The sequence below is a fragment of the Ooceraea biroi genome, chromosome 7 (assembly GCF_003672135.1).
Source record: "Ooceraea biroi isolate clonal line C1 chromosome 7, Obir_v5.4, whole genome shotgun sequence".
Taxonomy (NCBI): domain Eukaryota; kingdom Metazoa; phylum Arthropoda; class Insecta; order Hymenoptera; family Formicidae; genus Ooceraea; species Ooceraea biroi.
Window position 1 is genome coordinate 16570150 of NC_039512.1, and position 16467 is coordinate 16586616.

The 16467-nt window shown below is 41.3% G+C and overlaps 2 protein-coding genes and 1 long non-coding RNA gene across 5 annotated transcripts; 1 reads left to right on the top strand and 2 right to left on the bottom strand.

The window, feature by feature from the left end:
* Positions 1–3885, bottom strand: LOC105282843 (bone morphogenetic protein 4). The gene is made up of 5 exons (XM_011345105.2): positions 3316–3885; positions 2801–2969; positions 2580–2725; positions 2391–2492; positions 1–2125 (listed from the first exon to the last, which is right to left on the bottom strand). Exons 1-5 carry the CDS (start codon positions 3523–3525, stop codon positions 1043–1045), a joined length of 1710 nt encoding a protein of 569 aa, XP_011343407.1. The 5' UTR covers positions 3526–3885; the 3' UTR covers positions 1–1042.
* A 2494-nt stretch (positions 3886–6379) lies between these two features.
* LOC105282844 lies at positions 6380–14366 on the bottom strand. 3 transcript variants are annotated; one of them, XM_026971180.1, is made up of 7 exons: positions 14040–14357; positions 11205–11308; positions 9508–9718; positions 7891–7944; positions 7599–7741; positions 6762–6916; positions 6380–6593 (listed from the first exon to the last, which is right to left on the bottom strand). In XM_026971180.1, exons 1-7 carry the CDS (start codon positions 14107–14109, stop codon positions 6536–6538), a joined length of 795 nt encoding a protein of 264 aa, XP_026826981.1. In that variant the 5' UTR covers positions 14110–14357; the 3' UTR covers positions 6380–6535. The 3 variants fall into 3 exon arrangements, with proteins under 3 accessions (XP_026826981.1, XP_026826980.1, XP_026826982.1); XM_026971179.1 differs by having other exon boundaries at positions 9508–9721; positions 14040–14351; XM_026971181.1 differs by lacking the exon at positions 6380–6593 and having other exon boundaries at positions 6913–7043; positions 9508–9721; positions 14040–14366.
* Positions 9661–10424, top strand: LOC113562283. Its single transcript, XR_003406791.1, has 2 exons — positions 9661–9772; positions 9899–10424. It is a non-coding gene; the product is annotated as an uncharacterized LOC113562283 (long non-coding RNA).
* Positions 14367–16467: the final 2101 nt, after the last annotated feature.

A 16467-nucleotide genomic window follows, 5' to 3' on the forward strand; every position in this document is an offset into this window, starting at 1 on the left:
ATTATTATTTAAATATCATTTATTCCTTCTTTTCTAGTTTTACTTATAGAGTGGCTATAAATAAATCCGGCGGAACGCTTCGCCTCGTTATATATATATACAGTTGGAAGTTTATGCGTCCAACCGCGGGATTATATATCAATAATTTAACAACCTAACAGAGAGTACCAAGTAGTAGTATATAAATATGCACGTATTTTGTTAATATACGTGATGTTACGCGCACTTGGGAATGTTCTTATGTACAAAGTAGCTGCAGCATATCATCGATCAGAATTGTTGGATGAGTTTCGAGGGAGCGAGTTGACGGTGCCGAGAGAATCTTCTGTTAATTTGCTAAGAACTTTACGCTTCTGGCAAGTGAAGTATTTTCATTTGTGGATTCGCAAGTGAGTCACTGTATTCTTGCATGATTGAACTACGAGGCAATCGAAAAAAAGTACAGTCAGTCAACGAGATGACTGTTTACAATAAAAACAAGTTATTCGCTTAACTCTTCAGTTGCAAACATCTGTGTGCATTCGAGATGCAATAAAAGTTAATAATAATTAAGATCTCTCGCTTAATATTGTTATTTTATAGGGATTGATAAAAAAATAGTAGTTTCTCTTGTACAAGGTGTCCGGTAATGATCTAGCCAATGCTTGTATGGAGGTATTGTTGCAATCTTAAAATAATAAAAGAGTTATTAATTGATTAAGATTTGCAAGTCTAAGCGCGGATCGCAAAACAGTACTTTTTGGTTCAACTCAACCCACTCTACCTTTATACAAGTGTTGGTTAGATCACTACTCGGACATCCCGTGGTATGTAAAAGGAAAAATATTCTATTAGAATTAATAATTAGAATAGAATATCGTTCTTTCTAGATATCACATTAAAAGAGTTAATGATCGGGACTTGGGTTTGCAGAGACTCTTCTTTTTACTTCGAACGTATTTTTAATACATACTCCTCTTGCAGCAGGTTCCTTTTGTTCGGAATTGTGCGTCGCAATCAGGTTCAGGATTTTTCAGCTTGAAACGCGTCCGAGACGCTCGTTTTAACGGCACCCGCAACTATCCGCGATCATGTCCTCGTACATCTTGAGCACGACGTTCTCATTGTCGTCGTAAAAGAGGATGCTGGTACTCAGCAGTTTGGTTGGCACGCAGCAAGGTCTTTCAACTCCTCTGACTAGCCCCATCTTGTGCACGATCGCTTGTATCGTCGCGTGATTCGTTGGCTGTTGATCTTGACTGAGGGGTGACTCGCACACTCCCTTGCACTGGTAGGCGGAGTAACCGGGTGGCGCGATTATCGAAGACGACAGCCCAATGTCGCGAAAATCCACGTAGAGCTCGTGCCTCGTGCATTCCGTGGTGTTTTGTTGGGCCACTGGAGTGCTCGGACTGCTCGTCGAGCGCGTTAGTCGACGCTGCTGCGCGATCGATCGTCTTGCCAACCGATCTCGCACTGCCTGCCCTGGTCTCTCTCGATGCGTCGCCCTTCCGTAAACGTCCATCGACGTTAATACCTTCGTGATTCTTCTGCGATTGTTCGAAATAACCTTGGCAGCGCGTTTCCTGGACGACGTCGCGGTGTTGCGACGACGACGCCTCGTTGTTGCTTCGAGAGCCAAGGTTTCGGACCGAGAGACATCGTAGTGGGAAGCTACATCTTCTTCGCGTCCCTTCTTCTGCCGCTGAAAAAATTCCGGTCCATGTCTGTCAACCAGTAGGACCTCTTCCGGTTGACCGCCGTCACCGTCTTCTTCCTGCCTCTTATGCCTCTTGTAACGCTCCTCGCCGTTGTAGCCGTTCTCCAAATTAATCTTCTCGCTCTTTGCATTCTTCCCGTAGATGAACCCATTCTCCTGGTCCTCCTCGTCATCGTCCTGGTTCCCGTAAGCGTAGTATCGCGGCGGCGCAGCGTTGCCCGGCGTCCCGTCGCTAGAGAATCGGTTACACTCACCGCTGTCATCGTCGAAGAGCACCAATATCGGCTGCCTGCTGTGATGGTAGTCGTTCCGACGAGAGAACTCTACCGACACCCCGTCTTCGAACAGATTCGACGCTGTCACTAGAAGACCTAGATTCGGCTCGCCGCTCATCCATCCAAGAACAGCTTCCTTCACATTGAACACCTGCACAAATTTAAGAGCGTTGAAACGTTCAAAAAATGATAAAATTAATATTGATAAAATTAGTGATCTAATTTTATAAAAAAATTATACAACTCTATAATTCAAGATGGCATTATTTCAATGTAATTATAATACAAGAAAGAAGCAGAAGTTTAAAATAATTTTGGGAAAACTTAATGAATTGAGTAAGGGAAGAATTTTTAAGGAAGAAGAAATCATTAAGGAGAGAGAATTGTCATCTTAATGATATATTACGCGCGTTTACCTGCCAGCCGGAAGCGTGCGCACCGACGTAACGGACGTTCAGCAATCTATGAAGTTCTGGCACGCCGAGGCTGCGATCGTTCAGGACTTGATACACTCTTATCTACGCACAAATGAACGACGAATCAATGATACGTTTCATTTCATACGTAAAACAGACGCGGCACTGATCACGTCACTGGATACTCACCAAATAATAAGGCGACGTGAGCGTCGATGAACGCCCGTTCTTCGTGGACATTTTCTTTCTGTACAGATGCAATTCAGCCTCCAGCACCGATTCGTTTATTTCGAGGCCCGAGATGTTGAAGAAGTAGAAACGCGACAGGGTAGCGTCTATCCACGGAAACAGGAAGAAATGTCGTTGGGTGTGCCTTTTCGCGATTCCAAGTGCTAACCGGAAGTACTAACCGAAATCATTACCCTTTTCGACGAAGCTGCGCACCACCTTGGCGTCGTAGGGATTCCGACCTCGCGTGATTCCGCTAGGATCGGCGATGGTGTTGTACAGTTCCATCATAAATTGCGGCGGCACTTTGCGGTGCGTCAGGTTCTCGCTTTGGCTCCGAATACCAAGAATCTGTAATGTCACCGTTGGCTCCATTAATGCGAGATTTTTCTTGTTCCCGCGAGAGATAAAAGAGATCATTAGGCGGACTTAGTCGCGAATCATCGACTCGGGTGATAATTAAAGAATTCCTCGGGAACTCGAAGCTATTGGCGACTCTTCCCGAAGCGTGGAATGTGATATTTCAGGCATGACAAGTGCTAAAATTACACTCGGCAAATTATTGCGGTATCTTTCGCTTTAAACTCTGATTATCGCGCGTTCACTGCGTTCCACGCTGCGACGTTCATCGTAGTCGCACTGCGCGAATGCTGGAAGAGCCTGTAATTCGGAATCTTCGGATTGCTGTCGCACAGACCTCTTGTATCTTCTGCAGAGCCTCGTCTTGCCGGGGTGCAAGGTCGTTTTTCTCCGCTAGCTGGCCAAGAGACCACGATGAGACCTCGAGTTCTCGCTCGGGACCGTCTCCGTCCTCGACAAAGTCCGATTTCGGATGCGCGTCGACATCGTTCAGAGACGTCAGCGAGAGCAACACCACCAGCAAAAAGGACGGGACACTTCTCGTCATCACCGTCGAAGCGAGGATCCACGTGTCGCGAGAAGGCGAGGATTTACTCGCGCCCCGATTTCGCCGAGACCAAACTGCCTTTTATTTGTTCGATCGCGCGTCGATCTTCAATCCCAGGAAATCGCACGCAAGAAGATCAGTCGCAGTCGCGTATCGACTATGTCTTCATCGCAACCAGAAAGGACAACGTGCTTCTTCCTGATCAATCGTCTTTATTATCGCCCTTATCAGCGCAAAGGGAGAAAGACAGGGAGAGAGAGAGAGAGAGAGAGAAAGAGAAAGAGAGAAGTGAATCGCGCACGGAGGAGACTGCCGAACCGAACGGGATGCTAAGTGGTATATGGGAGGTCTTGGCCGCGAGGAGTCACCTTTATGCTACGCCGGGAGTTGCCTCCCCCGCAACCGTTCGCTCCCCGCGACATACATCGGCCCTCTTCTCGCACTTCTCTCTCGCCGTTGAACCTCGAGAACCCGATCCGCAGATCCCCGTGCTTCAGCGATATCTCGTCACCTCCGTCAACATTCCTTGGCCCTTTAACCCACTAGCAGACCACTCGTAAAGCGCGCGTTCAATTTGTTTATTCGCACACAGAGTTGCACGGGACGTTCGTAAAAACCCACGCGCCGAATTTTCACGGTACGCAGAAAACGAGTGTCGAGTGGGCGAAGCAGCACTCTTACAAACGCATGCCCTCGCTGAAAAGCCACGAGACACTTTGTAATTTAATAGTGAGAGATGTTCTCTCATCTGAGAAGAGAAGATCCGCAGTTTCTGTAATTGTAATCTAATTTATTGTCTGATCGCCGCAGAAATCCTTTATATATTTTTTATTGTCAGAACCCCGCAGAAATTCTTTATATATATTTTTATATTTTTTATTTTTTATAATTTTGTCTTTAATAGTTTGTGTTATGTATTTTTTTGTAGAAAGTGACTATTTCGCACTTGATAAGGACCCTAATTTGAGGTCGAAACGTAGTGCTACCAATATTTGGTTTCACCGGTTCTTGGTCGTAAATAAAGAATTATCGTAATCTAATTTCTTGTGTATTTTCAAATTTATATAATGTTTTCTTAGAGAAAAAAAAAGATACTTCCTTTGGCTCATAAAAGAGATAATTTACGATAATTGTATCTCGCCCCGTGATAATCGATTCAATGATATTCGAGATCAACGAAACAAGAGCAAAATCCCGAAAAACGACCGAAAAAAGATCGAGATACGAGGTCGGGCGCGCTCGATGACGGCGACAGTGCGTGGCTATTAAAAACAGCGGGCCGTTTCCTAAATTCCGCAGATTCGTAAGTGCTGAGTTATGTGATTTGTCACGCCGCGACATTTAGGTAGTACTTGACATCCGACGTCGACGGGATTTATCATGTATCTCTGACCAGAACCCGCAAAGGCTATTATTTATTCTGCTAAAATCTTGTCGGCGATTTATTTTAGTACAATTTCGTTTCGATTCTGACTGTGTTCTGTAATTGCTTGCTGTTAGTTGACAAATTACACAGATATTTCGCTTGTAGATAAACAACTATCTACCCAGTAAGCAAAATGTGTGCAATCTGCCAGCAGATTGGCAACAGATTACTGCAGAAGTTGATAGCAAATTGGCATCCGTTACGTCCGCGTTAGGATAGTGATCCGCCAGCAGAGCCTGCTAACAGACTCTGACGGCAGATTGGCGGCGGAAACCGAGCAGGATCTGTTAACATTTGACGGCAGATTGACGGCAGAAACCGAACAGAATCTGCAGCTTTTGGCCATTCATATTCACGATATATTAAAGCATGTGTTTACTTTTAACACACTATAAATTGTTAAAAGAACGCATTTGTTTGTTTGTTAAATTAAAGTACATTTGGCTCGATGTGTCTTTCTGACAGTTCGTTGCATAATCTCTCTTATTGTTAATTTATTCTAATCCGAAGTCCGAATTTTGCTTTCGAACTTCAGATTGCTCGTGGCGTGCGCGAACTACATGGACGTTGTCCATGGGAGCCTCCGTGCCGCAAGTGCAAAAATTTTCAGAAAAATTAATATTATCGTGCCAAAGCGCGTATATTAACTTATATAACTGTTAGGCTAAATCTTAACATCGAGTAAGAACTCGACGCGTGCACCGCATAGCGGTGCGCAGCGAAACACATATTCATAGCCGTGTAAATTTGAATACTGTCAAAAGCTGCGGATCCTGTTCGGTTTCTGCTGCCAATCTGCCGTTAGATTCCGCGCGCGCAGATCTTGCTCGGTTTCTGCTGCCAATCTGCCGTTAGATTCCGCGCGCGCAGATCTTGCTCGGTTTCTGTCGACAATCCGACTTCGAGCCATGTTTGCAGATTCTGCTCGGTTTCTGCCGCCAATCCGTTCTTAGATCTTGTGAGCAAGCTCCGTTACATTTCTCGCACCAATTTGTCGAATTAATCGTTAACAACAACTTCTGTATCAAATTTGTTGTCTTTCGGCTGGCAATAGTTGATAGCGGATAGTTGGCATCATCTGCTTTCGGCAGACTTGGCTATCTGGGTATATAGAGGACCGTTTCACCGCAAATGTCAAAGTTGCAAGAGATGTAGCGAGAAATCCGTCGATTGTTAGATAGCACGCTTCCTCTACTCTAACGAAAATTTCTACTGATTGACGCTGAAATGAATGTATTCTTGCTGAAATTGGGGTAATCAGCCGTCAGCGGGAGGTCGATACGATAATACGGGTATAATGTAGGAAAGTGTACGACGAATCGCAAATTGCGACTCGTTACGGGCTTCTGTCTCCTTCAAAGTGGCTTGATTACCGCGGCAAATATGCATAAAGTAATAGGACGAAGGACAAGGAAGACTCCAGTCTCGTTCATTGAAGGAAAACGTTGTTGCTTTATTCAGTAATATGAATCAGTACATGACGTACCTAGGAACATGAGTTATGCGCACAAAACGTGTCTACTACACTGCCATATTACTCTATTATCGCCGATAATGACGACTGACGGGTGAGATAATCTCAATTCAGACGCAAGCGCACTGAGTGATCTGAATTATCTCTCGTCTCGCACCTCGTCGAGTTCTGCAAGTTCGGAACATGAGATATTAATTTTAAACGCGTAGTTTTCGCGGTCGAAAAATATATACGAAAATTATTTAATAGAGAGATGATTATTTTTCTTTAAAATATACGCAAAACGAGCAACATCGTTGGCTTTTTATAATTAAAATAATTATAAGAAGATTCTACCTGTACTCGTGCACCTTAAATCTGGCTGGTGTACAAGAATGCTGCTTCGAATAGAGACCAGCTAGGCATCTGGACGGCTCCTTCTTGTCGCGCAAAAGACATGTCTCCGTCTCGTTCCCCGGACATGTCCCGACACATTGTCCGACATTTATTTGCTGTTCGTTGAGAGCAACAGAAATCCCAAATTGAAATTAGCTCGTTGTTAGATTGTGCGAATCAGTTCTGTTTATTCGTTTGTGTTGGAAATAGTAATTCCGGCGCCCTCCTACGGTCTTGTCTTCTCTGATTGTGTGGAAACATGCCTTAATTAAATCGGTATATATGCTTGCGTAGCGCGGCGAAGGCTCTCTCTCCCTTTAGGTAGGCCGGTCGCGGGTGAGCTCACCGATACAGAAAGCGTGTAAAAGATAAGTAAACCTTTTTGTTAGATATTATAAGTTCGTGTATGCGTAACAAGGAGAGAGCATATTAGTTTGTATTCGGTATTAGATTTGTTTATTTAGAATTGTTTATTTGAAAAAGCGAGAACATTTGATTTGTCAGGAGCGCGTGGCACACAGAGCGTATTGTGCTATTTTCTATATTTGCGTTTCAATATATTTCTTTTTTGTTGCTATTGCGTGTAATCTTTGCGTAAAATTATATTGAATTTCAACAGTTTGCATCTCGCGAGCGCAAAATATTTGTAATATTTTATATAGATGTGCAGATGCGATTAAAGAAACTACGAAAAGCTAGTGAAAAACGATAAATTTATGTATTCCGCGTATTATGAATTTATTTTTCCGCTTCCTTCTTGAATTTTTAATGATTGATTTTTTATAAATGTCGTCTTACTCGAATCACAGGCCTCACGTCGGTCGTGTTTGTGCCTTCCTTGATCGTTACTTCGCTGTAATCTAATACGGTTTCCATGTGATCCATCCGGTGACAATTACCGGCACAACCGCAGTTCTCTACCACTTGATAAACTTCGTCACCTTGAAAAACAATATGTGTTTCAATTCTTATATGATTCGCAAGTAAAACGACTACAACTTTGTTTCGTGATGTGAGTGTTTGAGAGAGAGAGAGAGAGAGCGAAAGAATATCTCATATATATTATAATATTTGCACAATATTTACGTACCATTCGGTCCTTTGATGCTAATCGTGCTATTCCGCACTGGCTTGCAACCCAAATCTTAAAAGATATCAATGCTGCGTGAATTTTCCGACTTTAAAAGAACGTTAAAACCAAACTAAAATGTCAAAGCTCAAGATAAAAACAATTTTTACAGAAAACTTTGATCATAAGCAAGGATTGCCTTGAATTATTTTCAATGCCTCTTGTTTTATTAGGAGTGTGATTTAGTTTTGAGGGTTTTGCAACAGATGGCTGTAGTGTCAGTTTGTTCCAACAGCTGTTTCCGATAACTGTTGTTTCTTACAGTCTTGACATTATCCATGACATTTAGTAGCATTATAGCAATAGATGCAATAACAGTCGTGTTTATATCATCGTAAAAATCCGAAAGAGCATTTTCGACATGCGTTGCTTTTGTTTTTTAATCAAAAGAAAACTGCGGCTGACGGTTATAGAATTCTTGTGGAAACTTATGGTGATTCTGCCCCATCAATTAAGACGTGTGAATACTGGTTTAGACGCTTTAAAAGTGCTGATACTGATGTGAAGGACAAAGAACGCTCGGGACAACCAAGAAAGCTTGAAAATGCAGATTTCCAAGCATTATTGCACGAAAATCCAACAGAATCCACTTCAGAACTTGCCAGAGCATTAAATGTTGATCGTACAACAGTTACCAAACATTTACATGAAATGGGAAAAATTCAGAAGGAAGGGAAATGGGTTCGACATCAATTATCGGAAAGTGCCATTTGAACATTTGCATTTCGTTGATCGCCAGGCAAAAAAAGAAGAGTCTTTTGTCTCGGATTGTTACTGGGGATGAAAAGTGGATCTGTTTTGATAATCCGAAACGCAGAAAATCATGGGTGGATCCAGGCCAACCGTCAACATCCACTCCGAGACGCAATATTGACGGTTCAAAAGTAATGCTCTGTATTTGGTGGGATAGTGTACTATGAGCTGTTAAATCCGCATGAGACTGTCACGGCTGATCGTTATCGACACCAATTGTACAAGTCGAAGCAAGCATTGGACGAAAAACGACCACCAATTGCGAGTAAACGACGGAAAGTGATTCTTCTTCGTGACAACGCTCGACCTGACGTTGCGTTATCAGTGAAAGAAACACTGTTAGAGCTTGAATGGCAAGTCTTACCGCACCCCGCGTATTCTCCATGCGATTATTATTTGTTCCGGTCGATGCAACACGCTTTAGAGGATACACACTTTGATAATTTGGAAGAAGTGCGAAAATTCGTCGACGAATGGATCAACTGAAAAGAAGAGTGATTTTATCGTGGTGGAATCCATCTCTTGCCAGAAAGATGGGAAAAAGGTATAGAAAACGAAGGAAAATATTTTGATGAAGGTATTCATTCATTATCATATTTAAATACATGCGTTTTTGAGCAAAAAAACCCTCAAAACTAAATCACACCCCTAATAGATCGAATTAAAGCACTAAAAATACAGGATTGCACTGACTTGAAGAAAATTATCGGCTAGAAATGATGACGCATGGCGAACATTATGGTTGCCTATTTAGGCTTAAAGCACAAAAAGACCATCACATTTCCTACATCGCACCTTCGATACTCCCTACACACAAGACTGTACCTTTGCCACAATGACCGATGCAAACCCCGACGTCGACAACAGCCTGATGCGGCGTACCGGAATGCACGAGATGAATGTAGGGCTCTCGTTTGCAGGACGCTTCTGGTGCACATTCGCACGTGTCTAAGACCTCGATGACGCGTACGCCCTGCAGTGTTGACACCCTCTCTAGTTTAACGGCTCTCGCACGACAGCGGGCATCCGGTGAGCACTTCTAAAGGAAGACCGAAAATTATTTATGAAGAAAATCATCGAAAAACAAAAGGTGATCAGGATTTTTCATCATTTTACAATAGTCTTAATAATTTTGTCACGTCGTTATCAGAAGAAATATTGATCTTGACAAATTTCATCTCTTTGTCTCTTATTCTCTCTTTCTTTCTGTTACAAGCACCGTGATCCAGGCGCATAATTCTGAGCTTTAGAGGCTGGACACTCCGGCGCCAAAGGAAGAGCGGTGACCGTGGCGATTCGACCTTCGAAGGACGCAAAATATTGTACTCGCCACCTCGCATTCGTGCGCGACGTCTCTTCCTCCTCTTTCTCGCCTTCGAAGCTATACGGTTCGCCCTGTGCCACACCATCGCCATCGCGCCATTGTGGCACGTAGCGTGGCTGCTTGTAAGATCGTACTACCGATTAGATTGCGTCACGTGACAAAAATAACTCCCATCTCTCTTCCTCCCACCGAGGATCTGGGGAGATATATTGAAAGGACGGTATTCGCCTTGCCGCAAGAAATCTTCTCCGTGAGGGATCTTTTTGTCTCGAAAATCCTCTTTTTTTCTTCAGATTCAATGGCAAAATATAGTTTATAGTTTGTAATTCGTAATTGAACTATTGGATTGTAACATATTATATGTATATTCCACCCTCCTGTTTTTATAGTGTTTTAATTTAATAATATGGGTCGTAACACATATTTGTTATAAATATTAAGAAAACGTATTAGAAAACTATTAAGAATAACTTTTCATTTATTATTACGGATATCAAAGTTATCGGAACAAAAGAACAAAAGGGCAAATTTAGAGAGAGAGAGAGGGTGGCTATTACTCTCCGTAAAAGTCGCGAGCGATTGTATTGCGCGATGCCCAGCGTGGCAGCATTCCAACACGCGACTGGTTGATTCTGCGCCTCATAAATCTACACACACGACATTTCTCCGCAACGGACTTTCTTCGCCCTTCGTGTAGCCCTCTTCCCCTCTCTCCTCTCCTCGCCCGATTGCCTCCCCCGAGGAGGCTCGTTATAATAATTTTCAATACGTCGAGAACGATCAGACGTTGAACCCTGCGCGCGTTTCGCGGAGATCGGCAGAAATGCAGTACCGGACCTGCGTCCTGATCGCGCGTAATCTGTGAGTCATACCCACGAGATGCACCTGGAGGCATAAAAACTTTCGTGGATCCGATCCTCGCCTAAAGCGCAAAGATATAACGATAAAAAACGCTTAACGATTCAATTTTATTCTTTATAATTTGTACGTGTTGCATAACTTGAATTTCGCATTTTTCTGATTACAACAGCAACAATTTGTCATGAAAAGCGTAAAACTTTTGAATTGCGTCGATTCGTCAGGACCATTAATGATTTATTAATGATGTTTTTTGGGAGAGAGGCAAAGATCGTCTCCCCGGTATTACGGAATTTTTTGCATGATCAAAATGAGGAAAGGGCCTCGTGTAAGAACCTACCTGCACCGCTGGTCGACTCGCATCCCCAGGATCATCGGATACGTGTCGTGGACATAATTTTCGGCAATGCCCCACGTCGATTTGAATAACTTCTCCGGATATCCCTGAGGAAAATTATAAAATTTCTGTATAGAGGACAATCCCCTATTATGAGATATGCTCCTAATATGAGATTAATGGGGTTTCTGCTAAACTAGTGAGCACCATTTGTTAGTTCCACCATGATCTTATTACTCTTGGTGTAAAATGTATTTAGTGAAAAATTCATTGTTCGTTATTGCGTTTAGCCTTTGCAAGAAAAGATTTGTGAAATTGTGAACATGTCAAAGGGACTTGAAGTAAGTCTTTAAACCTTGTTTATTATACAGGGTGTCCCGGGTTTTAACCGACAAACTGCAGGAGCATATTCTACTAGTGGAAATAAGAAAAAATTCTTATATCGAGTTTGCTTAGAAATGCTTTATTACAAAGTTATAAACCAATATTGAAAAGAAATATGAGGTAACAACGGATTTTTTCACAAAAATAAAAATTATCTACGCAATGATTTAGTGACGCGTTTCAAAATGTTGTCCTTGCACATCGATACAAGCTAGACATCGACGTAGTACAGAATTTGTTACAGTACGACATTCCTGAAAATTTGGTTGCATCTCAGTAACTGAATTAGTAATTCGTTGCTTTAAATCTATCTGGTACTCTCCTGTTAGGAAATCTACGTTGATACTCTCGTACGGCAGCTCGTGCATTTCCGTCACAGAATCCGTACACGAAATGAGTATCAGTGTATTCCTCATTTGAAAACACTTTTGGCATTCTGATAGTAATTGCTAGTTCACGCGACGATTGAAATCTAACGGCTACTGTTGTGAAAGTAACAATCATACTGAATCGTTCAACATAGTGAACAATGAATACATGTGAATACACGTAACATAAACATCTTGGACCTTCCAAATTCTACACTATGTTCCGTTGTTACTTATCTCATATTTCTTTTCAATATTGGTTTATAACTTTGTAATAAAGCATTTCTAAGCAAACTCGATATAAGAATTTTTTCTTATTTCCACTAGTAGAATATGCTCCCGCAGTTTGTCGGTTAAAACCCGGGACACCCTGTATAATAAGGAAATGGTTTGCAATAAATTCAATGTGCAATGATAGAGTAGAATCGTAGTAACAGGAAAATACGCGATTTGTTGAATTGCTTAATTGTAGGGGTTAGATTTCATAATCGCGGAACCGCTAGGCGTGTGGCTCGTATAATGAGATGTTCAGGGTACTCTTAATATGAGATAATTATTGCTCGAATATGAAGATTATGTAGTGTAATAAAATGAAAGAAAACACTACTTAAGGTTAGAGAAAAGTTAATACGAATTTATATTACGAATTTTTGTGTATTTAATTTTTATAGAATCTGACTATGGAGGTAGAGATACGAGGAAGCGTCGACAGTGGAATCGTGAAGATTTGGCGAAGGCTGTGGCAGCAGTATTTTTATAAAACTATCTAATAAAGATTTTAATTGCAATACTGATGTATTTTGCACTTTTAACACCGATTTCTCGAGGTATCTTATATTAGGAGCACACTTTCTCGATCCTGCGTAAAGCTCTTTTTTCAAAATTTTTTTAATTTTCGGAAAAAATAATATTTAAATTAGATTTTTCATTTGACCAACCTAAAGCTTATTAAATTCTCTTCAAGATAACGTATTACATTTTTAAATTCTGCCTATAGATTTCCTTACATTCGGCAAAATCGATATGGTATCTCATGATCGGGGACTTTCCTCTACATATATACAATATGATTGCATCGTGATATACATGAAGAATCTTTAAACTGTCCGAAGAGATATCTGATTGCATAAAAAAATTGGTGAAAAAAAAACATCGAAATCCGAAGCAGGGGTGGCGCCTGGGAAAGAGGGGTGAGCGAATCAGAGTATACAACTCCGCTATTTTTGGCGCGAATGCGTGGGACTCGGAATGCGGAATATGTCGTCGTCGTTGTGTGATTCACGTTTATCCGTATCTTCGTATCCTCATATATGCGCGCCACTTTGCCACCTTTCCTTTTTTTCCGCCGACTCGCGTTGCAAATATCTTCGCGGCGCGGTCCGAATGACGTGTCATGATCTGTAAAATCCGCAATCCGGCAAAAGGAACGTCACGATTCGGATTCGGCCACGATCTTTTTATAAATTATTAATAAACATTTATTGATTTGTACATATAATGTTAATAAATTATATTAGTTTTACTTATGGATTGTTTGTAAAAATTTGAGATAATGTCATGCCTCGCGTAAAGATGCGACGGAAAATTCGATCGAAAGGCACATGCCGTTTTAATCGAAATATTAATTTTGATTAAAGCGCTCTCGGGTGGTCTATTTCCTCGTAAACAGTCAAAGATCACGTTGTTCAATTGAAGTCAATGAATCAACGAAGGAATCCAACGGGTGACGCGCAATATGAAATTGTTCAATCTAGAAGGACAAAAATATTTTACCTAATTGCGGATATCAGTAAGACATACGTGAGTTGTAAGTGATGTATTGTTGATTAGTTGCCGCTGTTTTCCCTTGTTAATCACCAATGCAAATTAATCAGTTTAACTGCAACGCGCAGACACAATTCGCGAAGTATCATTTTGCGATATTTTACGAGAAATTCTGTTTTTCTAACAATTAATCGCTGATGTTCATTTTATTTTTTCTTTCATTCTTTGACATATAGTAGGTCAATACTTGAGCTTAAAAAGATTAGGATAATTAATATCTAAAATTGGTTCAAAAATAGCAATCAGTCTTTTGTATACTCACCGTATCCGACGTCAATCATCTTTTCATGTCGAGCGCAGCACGAATGTTGTCGCGGTTCTTCCGAGTACATTTTCCCCTCGCTTCCTGAGTCCGTTTCACAGAAAACTAAATAACAAAAATAGCGAGGAATTACATATAAAAAATATCAATGATCAATTTATTACTTGAATCAGATAGGTTGTGAGCCAGAGCTCAAATCGAGCTGAAAATTATACTATTTTTTTAAAACAGCGAATGTTTTTGAAAAAAATCTGATTTATGATATTGCATCGTAACTCATATTTTATCTCAATATACACTGAAAATTAAAAAAAATGTATAATGTAATTTGTATCTCGCCTGACGATTCTTTAGGTCGAATATCGAGGTCGATATTGCAAGATCACTTGCAAATGGATTTAATTTCTTGTTTCATATAATATGAAAAAAATTATTTTGATTTGCTAATTTTTATATGATTCCATCATCGAATGTATTAGATCACCTTTGTGTAAATCGAAATATAAATTTAAATTTATAAGAATTTTACTGATAATGATGATGCATGTTAGTTAATGCAATATTGCTCTTAAAAATTATTATTATTATATAGTTTAATGTACATACAAGACGAGAAAATGATTTTAAATGCTCATAGATAAATATATGGATATTTTGTGCATATATTTTTAATGAAATATGCATAAAAATAGTCAAGGTAACAAGTGACGAAGGAACAAAAAAGGGAAAGTTCGATTACTTTTCAGTACAAAATTCAGCGTTTACCGTGTTTACATTAATTTTGTGTTTTCGCGTGAGACGAATTGGAGAAAAAAGCGGAGCAGCTGGGAAAAAGGGAGAAGACGCTGCGGCGTTACGCCGCGACGTTGTCATGTAACCTACTCAAGGTTTGTCATGTTGCGTGAATTTTCATAGTTCATAGTTTTCGTTCATCTTTATTCGTTCTATTTTATACCTTTTACCCTTCTCTCTTTTCTCTAACGAATGTATTACATTATTTATAATTGTTATTTTATTGGTATGAGTTAAATCTATTTAATGAATGTTTGTAATTAAGCAAATTATATTACTTGGTTTACAAGTTTGATAATTAGTCCTTATTATAGTAAAAACTTTACAAAATACATTTCAAATGGGAGCGGTCTCTAAAATAAAGATAAAACGTCTTATGTATAACCGCAGTCGCACGTCGAATATGTTTGACACACTGTCCGCTATCAACATCTGACGTCATACATATTTCCATCCTTCTGATATTCGGTTTGCAATCATCAAGTCTAAACATCTTTTTCCTTCTTTTTCTTCTGATTATATGTACTTTGCTCGCAATCTTAATTCAGCTATTTATTAATTGTAAAAAGTAAGAATAGTAATTCATTCTCTTTTCTATCATTCCCGTCTCAATTTCTCAGTACAATCAGAGCTGATGCTGGAAGCTGAATGAATTCTATCACCTTTTCCTTTCCTCATAGATTTAATACAAATATCAACATGGATTACTGACTTTGATATGCACTCGATCTTCGCAGTATGACTGTCTGATAAAAATCAATTTCTTCGCAGCAGAGGCAAACACGTTCGAGAGAATGCAACGCGCTAACTGCTGTACCAAGCAAGTACCAAGCAGAGTCATAAAAACAGGAGACCCTGACGCATCAACAAATATTGACGACGAGCGTAAGCATACGCGTCTACTGCAGCCGCTGTTTGTTTTGGGTGAAATGAAAAGTTGGAGGAACACCAATCGGGAGGAATCGGCGGTGCTGCCGGTGGTAGCAGTAGCTTCACGAACTCCGCAAGACCGAGCATCGCTGGCCAGGTGTCGGCGTGGGCCAGCGCAGCCGGCGAGAATGATGGACGGCTCGTCCATCACGGAGGCAGGGCCTCGTCCGCCAAACAAGATTTAATAGAGGTCCGCCGCTGTCAGCCGGAGTCTCTCCGGCGACGGGAGAGATTGGCCAGCTACGGCCAGTCTTCTCGCAGATCGCAAGCCGCGTGGGCAGCAGCAAGCCGACCGATCGCGATCGATCTTCCTGAACATTTGACAGCACCGTTATCGGCTACTGACTTCAACTCGCGCGTTAATACACATCGACGTGGATCACGCGGATCTCCCGTCCTCTGGCCATCTAAACGCGCGCGGACGCGCGATCGTGAGAGATGGGGACTATTTGTACCGGGTATCTTGCGATCTTGGACAATCCGACGTCGTTGTAGTCGATTTTACATGCCGTCCGCCGTAAGGGTCCGCACTCGCGCGATAACGCGACGCATAATTATACACGCTTGAATATATACTACAGGATACGGGCGTTTATCCGTTTTATCGTCCGCTCGAGTTTTATCGATGCGCATACAAAGCACGAAGGGATGGTGGGCCGTTCTTGTCGGCTTCGCCGTAGTTTGCGTGGCTAATTTGCGATTAGGT

What these genes read in the sequence shown, in the direction of transcription:
- LOC105282843 (XM_011345105.2), bottom strand. Translation starts at nt 3,525, where the DNA reads ATGACGAGAAGTGTCCCGTCCTTTTTGCTGGTGGTGTTGCTCTCGCTG. An exon ending in CTCTGCAGAAGATACAAGAG is followed by an intron (nt 2,970 to 3,315) that starts GTCTGTGCGACA and finishes GTGACATTACAG; the next exon opens with ATTCTTGGTATTCGGAGCCA. An exon ending in TCACGTCGCCTTATTATTTG is followed by an intron (nt 2,493 to 2,579) that starts GTGAGTATCCAG and finishes ATTTGTGCGTAG; the next exon opens with ATAAGAGTGTATCAAGTCCT.
- LOC105282844 (XM_026971179.1), bottom strand. Translation starts at nt 14,109, where the DNA reads ATGTACTCGGAAGAACCGCGACAACATTCGTGCTGCGCTCGACATGAA. An exon ending in GATGATTGACGTCGGATACG is followed by an intron (nt 11,309 to 14,039) that starts GTGAGTATACAA and finishes AATTTTCCTCAG; the next exon opens with GGATATCCGGAGAAGTTATT. An exon ending in CATCGGTCATTGTGGCAAAG is followed by an intron (nt 7,945 to 9,507) that starts GTACAGTCTTGT and finishes ATATCTTTTAAG; the next exon opens with ATTTGGGTTGCAAGCCAGTG.